The following is a 19,319-nucleotide window of genomic DNA, read 5'->3' as shown; positions in this document are numbered from 1 at the left end:
TTTGAAGGGATATAAAAGAAACTCAAATGCCAAAAAACTTTGTCATCATTGTCTATGAATATCATTTTTATTCGTATTTCTCACTGGTTGAAAAAAAAAATCTACACGTACGCCACCATCCGTAATATTCTTGAATCAAACCGTTAGGTGCTATATATAAGCATTTGCACGCATAGATTTCGCCCGAAAAGAAAAAGAATCCTATATAAATCTCTCATTGTTGTTTAGCGAAAGAAGGATGTTGTTGTCAGGCGGGCGAGCTTGCTGAACGGATGTCGCTTTCTGGCTCAACACTTGGACATTCCATTCTACACAGCAGCATCACACAGTCTTATATATATATAAATATATTCCGTTCCGTTTTCATTCTTTTCTATTTACACCGGCCTTGTCTCTTACACACGCATCCGCGTCGTATACAAAAATAGAGCTAGAGGTCCCCCCCCCCCTTTTTCTTAAATTCCCAAAGTTTTTATATTAAAAAAAATATGGCGATGTTGCTCTAAAATGAAATGCGGATAACAAACGAAAGGTACTATACAATTCAATTCGTGTAAAAATACCTGCGTGATTTTTTGTATTAAGACATTTTTAGCTCCCGTACACAACGCCCTTAATTTGAGGCCTGCGCATTCGAAGTATTCGATGTTAGATATATACAAGAGAAAAACGATTTTCACGAGGAATGTTCGTAATCGTTTACCAAAAGCCGATGAAAAAAAAATGCACTTGGCAACGAACCGATGCGTTTATTACACAGCGCGTTAGTATGTGTTCGCTATACACATCGTTATTGATTGGTGTACGCCGTGGGTGCGGTCAGTCGATAGAGCAAAGGCCGACAGTTTAAACGTTACTTACTATGTATCGTACGAAAACGAAATAGAGCTAAAAAAAAAAGAAATAGAATTCCGCGCTATGGCGCAGGCTTTGATCTCGAAATCGTTGAACATTGCAAGAAAATTTATGTCTCCCCAATCCCCCTCTGTATATAGTATTTTGCCGACACATCACACCATCCAATTGGCACGTAGCAATCCGACATTATCATCGAACGTTTCAATGCGCTTTGTCATGCGGAAAAGAATATAGGGGCGGAAGGACTTTGTGAGTTTGCTCAATCCAACGACGCGGACAACATTGTTTGTGTAAATATAGAGCAGAGCACGATGAGCTAGAGGGTCCGCATATGAATAAAATCATTGAAGCAAAACATATATATATATATACATACAAGGAGGAAAGAAAGTGCCGTGACTGCGGGAGCGCTTTCTCGAGAGAGGGTCTTGTGTGCATTCTAATGTTGTTCCACGTCTACTATACTGAAGGATTTTTAGGCGAATCGCGTAAGTGGTAAGGAAAAAAGAGGGGGGATTGATGGGAGGTCACGAGCTGATGGATATGCTTGCTGGCCAATGTCCGTGAGTGCAGTTTCACACGAACGGTGGCTCCAATTTTTGTCGCGTTATTTTGTGCAAAGGAAAGCTAAGAAGTTCGTCTTTTTTGCATTTGTTTCTTATGGCCTAGCGCCATCTTTGACACGTCAAGGGTGACGAAGGCCAACAGACAGTTAATGGGTTTCCCACTTGCTTTTTTTTTTATTCTTGAAAGAAAAATTTTATTATTGGTAAAGATTTTTTTTTTCGCTTATTTTTGTCTGTTTTATTGCTATTCCTTTTTGGGGGCTTATGCTCTCTTCGCTGAGGAAAAATATGGGACAGTAGTTTCCATAAATTATACAGATAAAATAGTGCAGCTGTAATATAAAGCCGGAAGGACGGCAAAGGCTTTATTCCCAGAATATTTTTTTTTGAAGATACGCAAGAGTTTTCGGCTAGTGGACTCAAGTATACGTATGTCCTGATATAATAGCCGTTCATTCCCCGAATGTTTTTATTTTTTTTTCTTTGGATTTTCTCTTTATAAGGGCACTCCTGAATCTGGTTTCTATGCCCTCTTACTTAGCTTTTATGTGAAGCTCTAAAAATCAAGTTTGGGTAAAAACAAAAAACAGTTTTCAGCTTAAAAAGATTAAGATCTGCTGTTGTTGGCAGGTTCCCTTTTTCATACGAAGACTAGATTAATGATATCGAACGTTCACGGAAAGGAGAAAACGATCAAAATCGTTACGCTTTCTCAAGAATTCAAGATCCGTAGATGGTTGGCCATTTTGCTTAAGCGTCTATACCGTTAAGGTTTAAACTTTCTGAAGCAGAGCATTAATTATCAGGAGGAAGAATGACAAGTTTACAAACGGAGGATGAATGCAAAATTGCGAATCGATTGGTTTGGAATCGGCGAAGAGGATGTTTAGGGTGGGTAAGGTCTTTGTTATGAGCCCGTAGTACACTCCGACTTGAAAATGTCGGTTGTCCACGTGAGTAGAAGCCGGCTCTATTCACGAAATCTTTTTGGAACTCAGTATCGCAGTGGACGTTTTGATCGGTTGCGTGCAACCTGTATCGCGAGACATGAATCAACTGTCCATGCAACTTTGTCTTCAGGGTAAATTCTACACTTCTACATAGCTCTCCAGAGACACAGATGTGTGCAAAGGCAATGATGTATAAATGTTATTTTTTTTTGTTGTTCCTGTTAGGAAGAAACTCGAATTTCAATCGGGAAAATTGGCTCGATTCGCTGATGGTAGTGCAGTTGCCTCCTTGGGAGAAACCTCTGTTTTGGTGACGGCTGTAAGTAAAGCCAAAAGCACACCAACAGCATCATTCCTGCCCCTCACAGTAGACTACCGACAAAAAGCAGCTGCAGCAGGCAGAATACCCACAAATTTTCTCAGAAGAGAACTCGGAACTTCGGAAAGAGAAATCCTTACTAGTCGCATGATTGACAGATCTCTGAGACCTCTTTTCCCGGAAGGTTAGTGGTAATCTCACAAAAACACAGGTTTTTTTTAAAACTGAATTTCATGTTTTGGCCTAGGTTACTTTTATGAAACTCAAGTTGTTTGCAATTTACTTTCTGTGGATGGAGTCAATGATCCAGAGGTACTAAGCATCAATGCAGCCTCTGCAGCACTTGCTGTCTCTGACATTCCTTGGAATGGCCCAGTTGCAGCAGTTCGGGTAGGGCTTATAGACAATGAAGTAATTGTCAATCCCACAAGGAGAGAAATGGCCAAGAGCCAGTTAAATTTGGTTGTTAGTGCTACTCTTCAGAACCTTGTTGTTATGCTAGAGGCCTCAGCTGAAAATGTTTATCAGCAAGACTTTCTGAAAGCCATAAAGATGGGAGTCAAAGAATGCCAAACCATAGCCAGAACCGTCGAAACGTTACGGAAAGAAGCAGGAAAACCCAAAAGAGAATACGTCACCCTGCAGTCTGGCTCAGAAGAGTTACTATCGGCAGTTAAATTGATGAGCGAAAATCGATTACGTGCTATTCTACGCGATTTTAGTCATGATAAGATATCGCGTGACGTTGCAATTTCCACCGTTCGGAATGATGTCATGGAAAAACTGAAGACCAACTTTCCCGAAACGGACGCTATGATCATAAGCGAATCGTTTAACAAATTTTTCAAAGAATTATTCCGAAAACTCGTTCTAGACGAAGAAATCAGGTCAGTTGATAGTTTTTCTCTTTTTAATGTTTGAAAGACTTACCATATTTTTCTAAATCATGTACAAAAAGGTGCGACGGGAGAAAATTAACCGATATTCGTAAAATTTCATGCGATGTCGATTTGTATCGACCTCTCCATGGATCGGCGCTCTTCCAACGTGGCCAAACTCAAGTTGTTTGCACCGTAGCTTTCGATTCTCCTGAATCAGCCTTAAAATCCGATCCAGTTTCAATACTTATGGGGTAGGTTCACATTCGTTTAACATAAAGCCACGTAATAATCAATACATTTTCTCAAATTTATCTGTAGCGGATTGAAAGCCAAAAATTTCTTTCTTCACTATGAATTTCCGCCATACGCCACTAACGAAACGGGTAAAGTTGGACCGGGTAGTAACGCCGGTCGTCGCGAGCTTGGCCATGGAGCCTTGGCAGAAAAAGGCTTGAGACCTGTTGTGCCCAGTGACTATCCATTTACCATCCGATTAACTTCAGAGGTCTTGGAATCGAACGGTTCGTTTTCAACATAGATCGCTTTTATTCTTCTAAAATATTGATGATGAGCAATCGCATAGGTTCATCTTCAATGGCCTCGGTTTGTGGAGGTTCGCTAGCTTTAATGGACGCAGGCGTTCCCATTTCTCAACCCGCAGCAGGCGTGGCGATAGGACTAATCAGCCGGACCAACCCGGAAACTCAACAGATTGAGGACTATCGCATCCTCACAGATCTCCTGGTAAATATATTCTGCACGTTCTTATCTCATTCATGACCCTCATCCCATGTATTATTCAACAGGGCATTGAGGATTACCTGGGAGACATGGATTTCAAATTAGCCGGCTCCAAAAAGGGCATCACTGCCCTGCAAGCCGATTTCAAGTTGCCTGGCGTACCATTAAAGATTATCATGGAGGCAGTGCAACAAGCTAGCGACGCAAAGTCTCATATTCTTGACATCATGGCCCAGACAATCAGCAAACCGCGCAAAGACAAGAAAGATATCTGGCCAGTCTCCGAGAAACTGCAAGTAGAGGCCCACAAACGAGCAAAATTTATCGGCTTGGGCGGTGCGAATTTGAAGAAATTAACCGCTGAAGCAGGTGTTCAGGTAACGTATATTTAAGGAATAAATGATGAAGCATTTAACAGATTTTGTGATCTATTTCCTTCTTTAGATTACTGCTATCGACGAATCGACCTACTCGATCTTTGCACCCAATCAGTCAGCAATGGAAGAAGCCAAAGAGATGATAGAGCAATTCTTGAAAGAGGAGAAAGAACCGGAACTGGAATTCGGCGCCATTTACAAAGCGCGCATCGTCGAAATGAAGGAAACGGGCGTGTTAGTCACCCTTTATCCAACGATGGTGCCTGCCCTTCTTCACAATTCGCAGCTGGATGTACGGAAAGTAGCTCACCCCTCTGCCCTCGGTCTTGAGGTAGGACAAGAAATTTCCATCAAATACTTTGGCCGAGATCCTGTCAGCGGCAGAATGAGACTGTCGCGTAAAGTCCTCCAATCGCCCGCCTCTGCCATTGTAAAAAATTTGAATGGGACACCCTCGAGTAGTTAAATGAAGCCATTGTTTTTTAAAGAATCCGTGTTATACGGTTTGCCGATAAAAATATCAGCTTTTCCTTTGATCAAAGCTGCAAAAGTCTTTTGTCCGAAGACAAAAAACGCCATTTTTTTTAGGATTTACGATTGAATGTAAATCAAATACAAATGAATCGCTGAAGTTCGACCATGGTTATTAGGTTCAAATGTTTTAATTCAGTCGTAGTTTTTCTCGGGAAATCAGTCGTGTTATTTTGTGCTTTTGTCATCATCAACAGAAACTGATGAAGGTCTTTGATCTAGACCTCGTCACCTTACGAGTCAAGTGCAGTAGCATTGGTAGAAAGAAATCCTCGGTCGTAGATACTTGAAATGGTCACGAATTGCGCAGTAGACAATATTTATTTTGAAAAATAAGTATGTATTGTTTGAACATGATGCAATATGTCTGTAATTCACGTGCGTGGCAGGGTGATCCATAAATGCATCGCCTGATTGTATTTACTTGATTCCGCGCTCTGTCCATCGAAATTGAGTTTTCCTCGTCAGGAAAGCGAAAGGGATAACTTAATACGGAATGACGAAAGGGTATTCCGGATGATCTGGCACCCTGTAATTGAATGGCATCAGTAAATTTTCTTTTTTATAAAGCCAGGTAATAAATTTTTACCCGTCGAATTCGTCAAAAATAAAAGTGCGATTGTTTTTGTCCAACTGGCTGAGTTTCTCCATTTCGTTTTCCGTTAAAACGAAATCGAAAACCTGTTGAAAAAAAAAAAGAATGTGTAACAGGTGCAACACGTAAAATAATGGGATGGTAACCAACATCGTAATTTTCGCGTATTCTCGACTGTGTAACGCTTTTGGGGATGACGACGACATTGAGTTGTATCAAGTGTCTGAGTAGCACTTGGGCGGATGTTTTCGAGTGGGCGTTGGCAATTTCCGCCACCATTGGATCATCCAGCACATCTGCGACTTGAGGCTTCCTTTCAATTAGGTAAAAACGTTTTGTATCGTACAATGGAGGCTGGAAAAAAAAAATGCGATCAATCACTTACGGCACTCCGCATCGAGCACTGAAATCAATTCTGCCTTTGGATCCGAGTGGTCCGTACGCGCAAACGATGATGCCGTGTTTTTTGCAATACGTTCTCAATCGCTTTTGCTGGAAATATGCGTGCATTTCCACTTGCAAATTGGCCGGTTTGATCCGCGACGTTTGCACAATCCTTTCGATTTGATGGCTGTTGAAATTAGACAAGCCAATGGCTTTTGCACGGCCAGCGTCTACTTGAGATTCCATAGCCTGTGTTTAAGAGGAAGTCGTCGTATTTTAAATTATTTAAAAATATTATGACATTTTTTTAAAATTTACTTTCCAAAGGGTGAGGGTGTTGGAATCAAAGTCCAAGAGCAATTTTCCATTTGCATCTGTCGGGAAGAGATCGCGGTCATCTTCTCCACAAAAGCCAATAGGGAATTGGATCAGGTAGAGATCGACGTAATCCAATTTCAGGTTTTCGAGGGAAAGTTTGAGAAAATGTTCCACTTTTTCCGGCTTGTTCCCCGTAAATGGCAGCTGCAAAACACAAACCGCACGTATTCAAAATGTCGTTTCATTTTATGCGCAATCGTCTTACTTTAGTTGTTATGAATAGCTCTTGACGCTTAAGCTTCCCGCTGTTAATCCATTCGTGAATAACTTGACCAATTGCCGCTTCGTTTTGATACAAGTACGCAGTATCAATGTGCCGGTAACCCGTTTCAAGAGCAGCGTTGACAGCTTCCTTGACTTCATCTGCCGTACACTTTTGAATGAAGTCAAAATGTCTTTAATTAAGCGACAACGTGAAATAGATTTTTGAAAATCATTTGAGATTTTTACCTGCCAAGTTCCTAATCCTATGACAGGGATGTGTTGGCCGTTGAAGAGGGTCAAGTTGAGATGTCTGTTATCCATGGCGACCACTCGCCAACGAATGAAAGCCCAATGGGTGAGAGTATATCTTGTTGTTGGAGTCCGTCCTTTCTTTGTAGAAAGTTTTTTTGCTTTCTTCAAAAGAGAAAAATAGAAAACTCTAACAGACACCTTCAAGTGTTTTGCTAACCTCGCTCGATATCCCTTTCCGACAATTGTTGTTCAAGTTGTTTTTACGGTAGCCAATCAGAAGCCAAGGTGTCCAATCCGGAATAACTGGTTTCTCTGCTGTCGACATTCTTTCTAATACGGTCATGCATAACACATTCGATGTTCGGCCAGTTTTAGTTTGATTAAAATTATTTTTTCAGTTTGGATTCTGCGATTGATGATTACATCCTTGATAGGAATAGCCTACTGACATTGATATCTGGTATTCCGGTTGCGAATTATTTATCATATTGCCGATTTCTGAGATGAGCGCACTAATTTGATCTGCATCGTTTCGAGCAATTCTATTTTAGAAAGATTTTGGCTCAATATAAAGTCGTCCTTGATGTAGTGAATGGCACCTTCGATTGATGTCCTCGGATTGCAAGCACGTAGCTTTTCATGTGCAGGAGCAGAGCTGTGCAGACACGAAACATCCGGATCCGGAAGATGTAATTGTCTGTTCTGTATCCATTTTTCTCAAACTAGCCTTATGTCTGACAACAAATTTCCCCGTCTAGCAGTTTGTTGGTCAAATGCAGTTAGCGCCATCTTGTCAGTGAGCGAGTTGGGCGATATGCATCCTTAATTACGTCGAATTGGCCGTCTGGAGCGGATATCGAAAAATAAATAAATCTTGTCAATGGCTTTGAGGAGGCATTCGTAAAAAAAACATCAGAACATGGGATGTGTCTTGAAGAATATAATGCTAAAGAAAAAAGAAGACACGAAACGTGAAATTCAATGACAATCTTTAGGAAATCGGGTAACGATTGACTTTTGCGTAGCAGTAGTCGAACGTTCTTAATGGCCGAGACAAGGATGCACGTATGACGACAGCGGGACATGAAATCTAATAGTAAAATTTAAGAAAACAGATCAAGAGAAGTCTTTGTGCACCTTCCACGTAATTTTATAGGCGGGTATAAAAGTGTGACACAGCCAACGCTGTGTACTCACTGTTCTTAGCAAGCAGCAAACAGAATCATACAAACAGGCTGCTAGTAACAGCCTTTCTCAGTCATTTTACTTTGAGTTTTATTTAACGTACGAAAATTTGTTCATTGTCTTGCATCACTTCAACTGTGCACGAGTTGCTGTAAATTTTTCAGTTAGGAATTTCTTGGCAATGTAAATTTCGATTTCGTGTGATTAGTTCGAATATGGATTGGCTCTATTCATGCGGGGGTGCGCCTTCCCTGATGCTTCTGCCATTGGGGACATATTACAACAACCAATATTACATCAGCGACCAGTGCTTGTGTAAATTACTTTTGAAAGATACTAACTTTTAATCAGAATTATCATTCCCGATTTTTATGTAATGTCTTAAAAATTACCATGTAAAACCAAAATGTTCAGTTATTAAGCGGTTTAAATTTCTATGTCAGTGTCTAATTGGAACGTCAAGATCAGATAACGTAAATTTTCATTCGAATTCCAGTTTGCCTCGAAGATCTTGTTAGACAGTTAGACTGCGATGATCCAAATACTTACTCACGCCGGCGAGGTCTTGGTTACATCGATATTTTGAATAAGGTACTATGAAATTTCCACTTTGATTGCTGAGGATAGTGCTTATGACTTTTGGTTAAGTTCGTGGGCTTTTTAATTATAGGACCTAAAACCTATCCTGATAAGTTGTTGCAGGAGTTGGCCTAAAGTGTTCCGATCGGCAGTGAGGTACGTAAGCTGCGGAATCGTTGCGTTATTTGCATTAGTTTCCTTTGGGGTTTTGAGCATTCCTTTACACTATACCTGTTTAAGTTCATCAGATTAGAGTTTTTCTACACGTTTTTAGATTGTTGGTTAGGATTACCACGCCCATAGAATGCCTTGTTTATGATAGAACAACCAGTCAGAGATCGAACTCGTCAAATGTTATCAAAGAATTGCAGCAGCTTCTTTACAACGCCAAAGAAGCCTTCCGCGATGGTAGTGCCACTCGATCTATTATTGATCACGTCAAAAACATTTTTTCTAAAGTATTCTTACACTTGTGAGATACAGTTTATTGTTTGTATGTTTAATGATTTCTTTTTTTATATTCCAGCAACCTTTATCGTCTAACAAAATTGAATTCCTAAATGTTTCCTTGTTACTCATTCGTAACATACTTGAAGCCACGGAGCGTTCTGTCGAGTTTGATCCTCAAATGCCGTCGTACTCGCAAAGCCATAGCTACGAGATTGATCAACGTTTGCAGCAAAACGAAATCGTGCTTAACCTTTTCGCACAAGGGTTTGACAACCTACTAATGGATATGATGGCTAGCTTGGCCTATCCAGAGAAGGTAAATTGCATTTGCTTTTTTCCTTCCAATGGTTAACTATTATGAATTTGATCGCAGGACGAGTGGGTTGTGACAATCATCCAAGTAATCGCTGCCATTTACAGAAATAGGCGAGTTGAAGACATCGAGGCTCATCTACGAAAAATGAGGGAATCAAATGCCGTTGTTTCATTCGACAATGACGGAAAGAATATTCCATGGTCTAATTCAACAAATTCTGGTAGGATTTGCTTAGATGTCGTAAAGCTTCCGCTTGAACAAATCGGCTTGTTTCTTTTAAGTAGCGGAATGAATATCCCACTATCCATTGTGGCGTTGAAAGTTGAGCGGAAGATTTGCTTCCTCCTTTAAAAAAAAGCAAAGTAGCCTTTGTGGTTGATTTACAATCCTATTTGTTCAGGCGAAAGGTTCCCGTGTATCTATGATACACTGCTGTCACTGGTAGTTACAAGTTTCAAAATTGTTATACAGATGATCAACAAAAAATGACAAACGAACAGCGATGGAAGACTAATATTCGAAACTTGCGCAATTCTTTGAAGAAACATTTGTCTAATGAACGTGCCATATCTCACGTTTTGGCTAAATTCACCATCGATTTCATGCAGAATGGTAATTTTGAATCAAATTCTTATAGACATTGACATCCAGTTCAATCTCAATTATGTGGAATTCTTTTGTTTTTCCGATAGGCTTTTGCATAATTCTGAAACAGCTGCCTCAGCAATTAAAGAAAAAGGACAATCACCTTATAGATATGTCCCATTTGCTTTGGCTTCTTGTCAATTTTTTGCCCTTCACGTTCCAATTGGGACAGAAACCGAACTTTTTGAAGGACGTGTTAACCACGGATCTTATGTGCTATTTGGTTTGGGTAGTTGTTCAAGAGACGGAAAACGTCCAACTAAATTCCATAAATGCTGATACTGACTCTAAACCAAGTATACGACGTTTACATTTGGGTGTAAGAGCTGTATTTGAATATCTTCAGGCCCTCGAGAAATATTCACAGATACAAGAATCAGGTGGAGGCAAGAACAATTTTTCTCAGTGCGGCGAAGAGTGGCCTTTTCAACTACTCCAAAAGCTTTTGGCTATGGACGAGCTCCGACAACTCTTTTTGCTACTGTTACATCATTTCAGTAAGGAGATTCAAAGTGATCAATGCCTGTTTGACATAATCTGCGCTAACCACGTCCTGCTTTTGACGCTTGAACGGGCCGTTCGGCAGCCGGAATACAGTGCGAGTTTTGATTTAAATCATCATATGAATCAGTTTTGCACAAAGACTATAGTGGCTCGATACGGATCGGCCCTCGAGGAATTTAGAACAAATGATTATCTCGTGAACGAGTCCATCTTCACTATGTTACGTCGCGTCGGTTGTGAATTAGGTCGGCTTGATCTTTTATGCCAACCGATTATCCTACGTCCACTCTCCAAAATATGGGAAGAAGACTTTGAAGTACGATTTTTTTTTAAATTCTTACTTCGTAGTTCGTGATTAATTAATAACCATTGTTGCTATTTAGATTTGTGACGACTGGCATGACCTAATCGAACGTCTGGTACGGAAGTTCACAGAAGATCTGTTTAACGACTGGGAAAAGGTTTGCCCACCTACAAGCAAATCACCGGACAAAGAAAGCTTCCATGTAATGGAATCCGATCAGCTACCGTTGGATACCTTGGCCGAAGAAATCGCTAGCGATCACGATCCTTTGACCGAAACGTATGGAGACATTAAATCGCTAATTTTCGAGCTAACTAGTGCCGGTAAGTCCGAACAATTTTGTTTGGAATGAACCGTAAAATTATCTCATTCTGTCAAAACAGGATTCAACAAACAACTCAGTTGGATCCAGTCATCTTTACTTACAGCTTGTGCAGCTCGTTTAGGTATCTACGCGGGCCAAGAGTTTCGTTACGCTGTTTGTTGTTCATGCGTGGCAATGAAAATGTCATCGCCGATTGTTCCGTGGACAGAACTGGAAGCTTTTGGCTTGCGTTCCGAACGCTTCCGCTATCTTCTTCAGCTGATGGGTCTAATTCCCCAATTCACTCAATTATTTTTCTATCCGAAAATTCCATCCGAATGGTCTGCCGATATTCTCTTTAGCTTTGCCGTCCTTTTCGGCCCGATTCCAGATCACGTTGATTTTGATTTGACACTCGTCAAGATAGTCAATTTGCCCATGCTTCCTCACTTCTGACGAGCAAAGGACATGAAGTGCTGGAAAATAGCGATTTTTTTCAAGTACGACATATGTCACGTCCGTTATGATTCAGTCACGCTACATGCCTCGTACAAGGAAGTGAAGTATGGACGATAACGTTTAAACGATACGCTACGTTAGGTATAGCAGTCCAGTAAGGTCCCTAGCCGTTTACCATGTTAAATGTATGTATTCAAGCACCAGGAAGATAGCCGATTCGAATTTTAAATACCTTGATGCCGAGATATCGAACCAAAAGGCTTTCACCGATCAAAAAAACGTTGGAGGTGGGACAGTCTTTCATCAAACCTTCAGCAAACATCACCTCCTCCGCATTAGAATAAAGAATTTAGCATTAAAAATCATGAAATCTTCAAGTGCGTTGTCATTGTTAGTGTTCCTAATTCTAGACCGGAATATTTTAATTGAAACGAAAAGATCCCATTCAGGCAGTACTCGAGCGTCTCGCCAGAACAACAGAATTTTCCATCCTAAAAGCATATTTTTCAATCGTTCACTAATTTCCGTACCGACTGTGACTTTGTCAAGTTCAACAACTGTTACTCAGACCGACACGATTAGTACTGTATGCGCTAAGTTAGTGAACGTCACTGGACCTTGTCTAAGACGGAGGGGAGCTTGGGTAGAAGAACCAATAGTCCTCAGTTTCCACGGAGAATTTGACGACAAGTTCGACCTCATGTATTCATCAGTTCTCGGGTATGTAAAAATCGTATTATTCTTTTATTGTTTGGCTAAATTACGTTCTTTTTATTTCCCGCATTTCAATAGGGTAGAGACAACTCCAGCACCAGAGACTACGATGTTTGATGAGCCCCAAACGGACGATTCTACTTCTACGACCATCGCTTCGTCTCTTCAACTTGATGACCATGAATATCAACGACACAGCGGTTTGACATTCGATTTCATACGGGGCGTTAGCCGCTGGTTGACTTCCATTCTCACGCAATTCATCGCGACGACGGTAACGGAAACGACAACTAGCATCGTCCAACAGGTACCAACCAACACGGTTATTTTCCAACAAACCATCACTGTCACTCGCGAAGTTATTGTTATAAACACAGTCTTCGTTCAACGGTGCACCCCATCTCCGTTTCCCTTTTCATTATGTTACGACAAGAAATTCCAGCCCTTGTTTAAGGTGTAGTTACTTAAAAGGTGTGCACGTATCGATTTTTCTTGAAACAATTCACAAAACCTTAAGAAGTATTCTCTGGGTTTTAAAGTGTTTTTCTTATGTGGGTGCGTTAACCGAGTCAAATAAGAAATCCTTCATCAATGTCTCCTTATGTTACATAGTTACTTTGTGTGAGTTTTGGAATTCCTGATATAGACAAACTAACACAAGAGTTATCATTGTCGTATTAACATTGTATTATGTACAAGAAAGATAATGTTCTATAAGCTGATGTAGTCGTAGAAGACGTGCTAACCATGGCGGGACTCGAACCCGCAATTTTCGGATTAGAAGTCCGACGCCATATCCATTAGGCCACATGACCTGTGAATGTAAATGAGGTTGTATCGCTTATCACGAGGCCAAACGGAAAACAAGGGACCGTTCAGTACTCTATGTCCCATGATGGGTGTAGAATATTGGAAGAGGAAACGGACAAATCTGTTTTGCTTATGCAACTGTAAATACTTTTGATGACATACTGGAATGTCTCTGCCACTGTGCTTACGTATGCAACCTAGTAGACTGTGTGTCCGCTCGCAGCAAACGGTACGGTCTGACGGCGGGACGTTGATATGTGTGATGTTATCAGCAATTCCGTTACAAATGTCAGAATGTTGAGAACGTGAAATCCATGATTGAGCAATGGGTAAGTCTCTAGAAAAGAACTTCAAATGCATTCTACAAGGTGCTTTGATCGTTGAAGACATGCCCTGTTCAAACAGACAAGACTCATTTAAATCCCCGGAAGCCAATTGTATTTCACGATCCATCGTGATTAGATTTTTTTAAAAATGATCCATCACAAACAGTAACGTTTTGAATTTTCTAAACGCATTACTTATCATTGCAGCACTAACGTTTCCCTTCCTCGCTCACGGCGTACTGTTCCCTCTTGTAACTTCTGTTTCTCCTGACAAAGGATTTTAACCCGGAATATCCTGCAACATAACAATCATGAAATTAATCCTTAAGCTGCCACTAAAGTAAGTTTTCCATTGTGATCTGTGCTCAGTCATGAATTTACTTTTCAAGTTTCTCCCAGTATTTCATCTGTTCTTCCATTTGCGGAAGGTTGTCTTTGAGTTGTCGCTGTTCTTGACGTAGTTGGGCATTCAATTTTTCCTGTTCAATGATTTTTTGGTGAAGCTGGTCGCGAACAGATTTACCACGTTCGGTTTGTTGCTGCTGAACGCCGCTGACGTACAGTTTCATCTCATCAGTGGCCCTCTGCAAGTATGCCTCATTATCTTTTATGTCAGCTTCCAGTTGACGACATCGTTCTTCCAACGTGACAATCTCGTTTTCCAATTCGCTTTTCACCTGTCGTAACGTAATATTCTACAGTCTTGTCCTCGATTTCAAAAACAACAGTGCGAAAAATGGTGAAAACAAGATTCTTACGTTTGCAATCGATGTGATGGTATTCTCGATAAGCTGAACCTGTGCTTCGTATTCTCTTTTTTTACCTTCGTATTCGGGCAGAGATTCTTGGTAAGTTTGCCTCAAAGGACGCAATTCTATTGGAGTGAACATTACAATATGGAAATAGAATTTCAAGTATTCTAAAAAAAAAAGTTGAAGGACAAACCTCGGAGAAGGGGAGCGAGCAGGACTTTCTTTTCGCTAATCTTGGAATTGAGAATGCGGACCAGGTTAGACATCTCTTCTAAAGTACGTCCTTTTTCTTCATCCGTATTGGCCTTTTCATCAGAAATTCTCTCAAGAAGATCTCGAGTTTCACGGAATCCTTTGACACCTTGGTGAGTTTCGATCCTGTCTAGATTCTCGCTCAGTGCTGCCTCTTGCGCTCTAAGAATTTCCAGCGTTCGACTCAAGATGCCATACTCTGCTTTCAGATCGTTCAACTCCGCACGCCGTTGTTTGTATACGTTACTTTTAACGCGTAAGTCACTGACATAAGTTTTGAATTGCTCACTAGTCAGCGCCGTCTCGGACTGGCCACCTAATTGCTGCTTTTTTGCCTATTCCATTCAAATGTTTCGGTAATCTATGACTCATTTTTTTTTCTGTTTAATTCGTAACATTTACCTGTAGCTGGGCTTCTAAAGTATTCATTTCTTGAGTCAAATCATTCAATCTCTCAGCGCAAGCTTCCTTCTTCCTAGAAGTTATAAGCGATTGCTGTCTGTAAAGTGCCATACCATCTTCTATTGGATCATTCTGTAAAGCTCTTTTCTCCGTAAGATGAGCGATCTTGCTCCTGAAATCATCACTCTGGACAATGAAGAAACAAATAGAATTAAATAACTAAGAAACAAGTGCGTGATTTAAGGGTGTTCACTTTTTGTATGACGATCTGAAGATCGGCAGAGGTCGGATTGGGTGCTGCTAGTACTTTTTCCATTAAAGCAATGTTTGCTGTGACCAACTGGGTTTCTTTGTTCAGTTTCTCGTTAATCATGTATTGATTAACACGAATTGCGTCTTCGGCGCGCTGGAGCAGCATCTGCCCACTAGTGTTGGCTTTAGTTTGACGGATCTCAGTCAACTGATTAATTAAACGTTGGCGCCGCGATTCCAAATGACCAAGGTAACTCTTTTGATCTTCTTTCTGAGCTTGAAATTCACGGTTCTTTTCTTTCTCAGCCCGAAGTTTCTTCGCCACGGAAAGCAACTGATTATAATTCACCACACCCTCTACCTTAGATGCATGAAAGAAGATGAAAAAGGAAGAGCAGTTTTGACTTTAAAGTTGTCTTACTTTGCGTTGAGTACGTTCAATTCGACGAATCAAAACTTCTCTATCATCTTCCATCGATTGGAGGTCTTTGCGAAGGTCGGTGACAGTGTCATTTACAATTTGGCTTGCTTCGAATTGCTTATGCCTCTGTTTGAACTCTTCAATCAGGAATTCGTACTGTAATCGATCGAGACAATTTGAAAACTATCGGGTGTTTTGGTTTTGTAACATTCTTTCTCACCTGTTCGTATAGATCGATTACGTCACTGTCTGATCGCATTTCAGGTGCAATGTCAATTTTGACAAGAAAGCGGGAGAGGTAGGCTCGTTTTTTCAGCTCTTCCCTGCGCTGAAGCAGCCAATGCAATATTGGATTAATTTTTTCCGGTCGACCGGATATCAAACCTTCTCGAAAATCATTACTGTGCGTATGGACGATTAAGAAAAGTGAATTTGATTCGTAAATCGAGAAATTTAAATAATTACGGATCTTCTGTTTCAGGTTTGAATTTGAAAATTTGCAAAGCGGTTAACAAACGCAAGGCCAAAGCATCGACGGGCTCGTCAGCGATGTCAACACGAATTTTAGATTCAATTTCACACAAAACATCACTAAGAAGCTTTCAGTGAAATCGTGGTAAAGCCAAAAGAAAAATACCATTAGATCACAAGTACATTTGTTTAAAAATATTATTTGTAGGATAATTTGTACTTGCAGCAGCTGAGGGGGATGAAAGGCGGTAAACGTGACACTCGTCAAGTTTAAATTGAAAGGTGGTTGGTTTAATTCGTTGACAATCAGTTTCACTAACTGTGCCATGTTAACAACGTCAGCACGATTAGAAACAGCAATACCAACAAGAATTTTTCGGAACTGCAGCCATGTATTATTTTCTTTCCTCTGCTGTGTTGTGTTGAACAGTAACCATGGCAACTTAACGGATTTCCACCCCTCACGTTAAAGAATTCAAAATATTTCAAGGGTATGAAGGTAATTTTTATTTAATGAAATCGAGGTTATAAAGCAGAGAATGTTAACGTATTTCAGCCACTAATGGTGTGTTAAGAGTTTATTTTTATTCATTTTGAGCTTGAACAAAATCGACCAAAGCCCGCCAAGCACTCACACCCTTCTGTTTAGCCTGATGCAAAATGGCGACGGAATCAATAAATGCCCATGCTAGTCCAGTTCTAGGTACATTAGAGTTGCACTTGTTCCAGAAACTGCATTGCTGGCCGACGACAGTCATGTTTAACGTCATACCGGCTAGATTGGAATAGACATTGCCTTCCCTGGTCCCGTAGTAAGTCTGGTTGTGGTTGTCCAGTTGCATGACGTATGGCAATGGATAGTCGGCGAAACAGTCACGAATGAAGGCAAACTCAAGTTGTTTGACCTGGCCCGAAACCTTGTACGAGAACAGTATGTGAAGCGTTCCGCAGTAGTTCTGGTCTGGTGCACAAATTTTGAGGTGGGCGTTGCTGTTTGGCCTGAGACGTTGGTCTTGTCCGCAAGGATCGTCAACCAGAGATGGCCCATATGGTTGTGAGATCCAGTTGCATTGATAACACTCCATTGGAGCTGATGACGAAACATAGTACTGGGCCAGACAAACAATGATTCCCAGGCAAATGAGAATTAAAATGATGACCGGAATTTTCCAACAACTGGAATGATTGGCTGGCCCATGCACACCTTCTGAAGGACTAGAAACCCTTTTAGCTTTTTTCTCTGCGTTGTTTCTCATTCTAATGTGATACTTTTTGCGAATTCAAGAACTTTTTGGCAATTAAAAGTGTGTCAAAAATATTTGAACGCGCACTTGCTCATGCTGTAACAGTGAAGACGAACAAAGACTGAACGTTATATTTTCTGGAATGGAAAGCTTTTTGCTGCCTTTTAGTTTTTATTAAATTAGAAAGTAAAACGCTTAGGTCATCCTGTCGCTGCAAAGAAATTGCTTCGAAAAAACGCGGAAATTGCGAGCACCGGATATTGCTTTGGCAACAGGAATTTAATTTTTGTTGCCGAAACCCATCTTATTCTCTTTTAGTAAACATGTGGAAATTCGTCTGCTGTACTTTGCAATTTTCACAAAAAAGACATGTTTCGTTTTTCAAGAAGAGTTCTTGCTCGGCAACAAGCAGGAAAAGCTAGATTTTCTTCCACAACGGCGGAAACGACCACTTCCAGTTCACCTCCAACTTCACCGATATCTCCCGTGGATAAAGGAACTAGGCTGGAAAAATGGAGTAAGGTTGAATGGCAAAATGCATCTGAGTTCCTCTAAATAATGTTCTCAAATTTGGTGTTGCAGAAAAATTTTGGACGGTTCTTTACTCTGACTATAGAGATGTGGCAGTTGACACTGTCACTAGTATGAAGGCTAAACCTAAAAAAGCGGCAGCTTATTTAACAGGTAACCATGTTTGTTTTTGGAAATAATCTCATCATTCTCATCAATCACTTATGTCTGTGTACAGGAATTGGATGTGTATTGTATGCTACAGAAACTAACCCTGATGCTAGGACATATTATGAAGCTATGGTTAAAGCAGCAGATGATGCTATTCTTGTTTCTGAAGCAAATCTCAATCCAGTAACCGATGACCGTCTTTGCTTAATACGCCAAAGTTACAATGAAGGAACTGTTCGCTGCCTAAGTTTGGGGTTATTCTCCCTAATTTGGTTAGCAAATTATCATCAGGATTGTGGTATTTATCCTTCTCAATGCAAGTATCTGAAGCCAAGAATTATTGGTTTTCACAAAAGAATTATTGATGTTGGCTTTCTTGGCCAATGGTGGAATATCAATTGGCACATGAAAGATTTTGATGTAAATCCTGATGAGTTTTCTAGAAAGTAGCAATTCTCAATGGTTGTATAGACTAAAACACAATTTTCCTGTTTCCTTCTACTTATTTTATTACTACTGTCTCCTGCATAATAGATTTTAACGAAATCTAGCCCTTCATATTGATTAGGATCTCATACAGCTCAACTAAGAAAATAAGAAAAAAATTATTGTCATAATCGATTAGTTGAATCTTGTGAAACACAGTTGCACTCAATTAAAAAATTGGTCTAGTGGGCTACGCAGAAGCTTCGTCACAAAATTGGTGTTAAACTATTCAATATGGGCTGTAAAAATTGAATGCTGTGATTCGTCACACGATAACCGTTTCTGTATAAACAGTGCTCGTACCGTTTCAGTTAACTTTTTTCATTCACAGCCTAGCTAACTTAATGATTATGTTATTACCTCTGGCGAGATTCGAACTCGCAATCCCCGGCTTAGGAGGCCGGTGCCTTATCCATTGGGCCACAGAGGCTGTGGGGCTTATTGTGTAGTTTGATGTGGTATATATTTTAAAGGATAGTCCCAAGCGTGCAGGTCAAGCACTTTGCTTTTATAACGTTGGGGATGGGTGCGGTAGAAGTTATGTCACCTTCGGTTTAGTTGACAGTAGAGGATAGAAATTCTGAGAATGTTTCATTTATATTCTTTGACTACTTGAATCTTTTGAATTTGTTCTGAATAGTGTGAAACGTATTCGCATGTGAAAGTTGTTTTACAAAGTAGCGAACAGAGTTAAAACAGAGTCTTTGTGAGAGAGAGACCGGAGAA

The 19,319-nt window shown here is 40.4% G+C and overlaps 6 protein-coding genes and 2 non-coding genes across 9 annotated transcripts; 4 read left to right on the top strand and 4 right to left on the bottom strand.

Moving 5' to 3' along the window:
• Positions 1–2,334: 2,334 nt before the first annotated feature.
• Positions 2,335–5,603, top strand: LOC130693421 (polyribonucleotide nucleotidyltransferase 1, mitochondrial-like). The gene is made up of 8 exons (XM_057516552.2): positions 2,335–2,505; positions 2,600–2,877; positions 2,941–3,580; positions 3,652–3,825; positions 3,893–4,095; positions 4,158–4,318; positions 4,381–4,692; positions 4,760–5,603. The coding sequence occupies exons 1-8, from the start codon at positions 2,363–2,365 to the stop codon at positions 5,156–5,158; spliced, it is 2,310 nt and encodes a 769-aa protein (XP_057372535.1). The 5' UTR covers positions 2,335–2,362; the 3' UTR covers positions 5,159–5,603.
• Positions 5,604–5,657: 54 nt separating this feature from the next.
• Positions 5,658–7,179, bottom strand: LOC130693447 (1,5-anhydro-D-fructose reductase-like). Its single transcript, XM_057516598.1, has 7 exons — positions 7,031–7,179; positions 6,786–6,953; positions 6,521–6,724; positions 6,204–6,451; positions 5,969–6,131; positions 5,813–5,904; positions 5,658–5,752 (listed from the first exon to the last, which is right to left on the bottom strand). The coding sequence occupies exons 1-7, from the start codon at positions 7,103–7,105 to the stop codon at positions 5,710–5,712; spliced, it is 993 nt and encodes a 330-aa protein (XP_057372581.1). The 5' UTR covers positions 7,106–7,179; the 3' UTR covers positions 5,658–5,709.
• A 1,785-nt stretch (positions 7,180–8,964) lies between these two features.
• Positions 8,965–11,794, top strand: LOC130693426 (protein timeless-like). Of its 2 annotated transcripts, XM_057516564.2 has the most exons (7): positions 8,965–9,258; positions 9,327–9,566; positions 9,624–9,786; positions 10,038–10,178; positions 10,259–11,031; positions 11,099–11,342; positions 11,403–11,794. In XM_057516564.2, the coding sequence occupies exons 2-7, from the start codon at positions 9,429–9,431 to the stop codon at positions 11,777–11,779; spliced, it is 1,836 nt and encodes a 611-aa protein (XP_057372547.1). In that variant the 5' UTR covers positions 8,965–9,258; positions 9,327–9,428; the 3' UTR covers positions 11,780–11,794. The 2 variants fall into 2 exon arrangements, with proteins under 2 accessions (XP_057372547.1, XP_057372546.1); XM_057516563.2 differs by having other exon boundaries at positions 8,965–9,566.
• Positions 11,795–11,839: 45 nt separating this feature from the next.
• LOC130693450 (uncharacterized) lies at positions 11,840–13,089 on the top strand. The gene is made up of 2 exons (XM_057516601.2): positions 11,840–12,502; positions 12,575–13,089. Exons 1-2 carry the CDS (start codon positions 11,970–11,972, stop codon positions 12,954–12,956), a joined length of 915 nt encoding a protein of 304 aa, XP_057372584.1. The 5' UTR covers positions 11,840–11,969; the 3' UTR covers positions 12,957–13,089.
• Positions 13,090–13,238: 149 nt separating this feature from the next.
• Positions 13,239–13,311, bottom strand: Trnar-ucu (transfer RNA arginine (anticodon UCU)). Its single transcript has one exon. It is a non-coding gene; the product is annotated as a tRNA-Arg (tRNA).
• A 416-nt stretch (positions 13,312–13,727) lies between these two features.
• LOC130693424 (intraflagellar transport protein 81 homolog) lies at positions 13,728–16,578 on the bottom strand. The gene is made up of 10 exons (XM_057516558.2): positions 16,403–16,578; positions 16,177–16,310; positions 15,932–16,112; positions 15,712–15,867; positions 15,292–15,651; positions 15,039–15,224; positions 14,578–14,971; positions 14,391–14,506; positions 14,014–14,309; positions 13,728–13,927 (listed from the first exon to the last, which is right to left on the bottom strand). The coding sequence occupies exons 1-10, from the start codon at positions 16,508–16,510 to the stop codon at positions 13,831–13,833; spliced, it is 2,028 nt and encodes a 675-aa protein (XP_057372541.1). The 5' UTR covers positions 16,511–16,578; the 3' UTR covers positions 13,728–13,830.
• Positions 16,579–17,742: 1,164 nt separating this feature from the next.
• Positions 17,743–18,602, top strand: LOC130693455 (mitochondrial import inner membrane translocase subunit Tim29-like). The gene is made up of 3 exons (XM_057516608.2): positions 17,743–17,943; positions 18,009–18,110; positions 18,175–18,602. Exons 1-3 carry the CDS (start codon positions 17,796–17,798, stop codon positions 18,555–18,557), a joined length of 633 nt encoding a protein of 210 aa, XP_057372591.1. The 5' UTR covers positions 17,743–17,795; the 3' UTR covers positions 18,558–18,602.
• A 348-nt stretch (positions 18,603–18,950) lies between these two features.
• On the bottom strand, positions 18,951–19,023 carry Trnar-ccu (transfer RNA arginine (anticodon CCU)). The gene has a single exon. It is a non-coding gene; the product is annotated as a tRNA-Arg (tRNA).
• Between the last annotated feature and the right edge of the window lie 296 nt (positions 19,024–19,319).

Source organism: Daphnia carinata, chromosome 3 (genome assembly GCF_022539665.2).
Source record: "Daphnia carinata strain CSIRO-1 chromosome 3, CSIRO_AGI_Dcar_HiC_V3, whole genome shotgun sequence".
Lineage (NCBI taxonomy): Eukaryota > Metazoa > Arthropoda > Branchiopoda > Diplostraca > Daphniidae > Daphnia > Daphnia carinata.
This window is presented reverse-complemented; position numbering and strand designations above follow the sequence as displayed.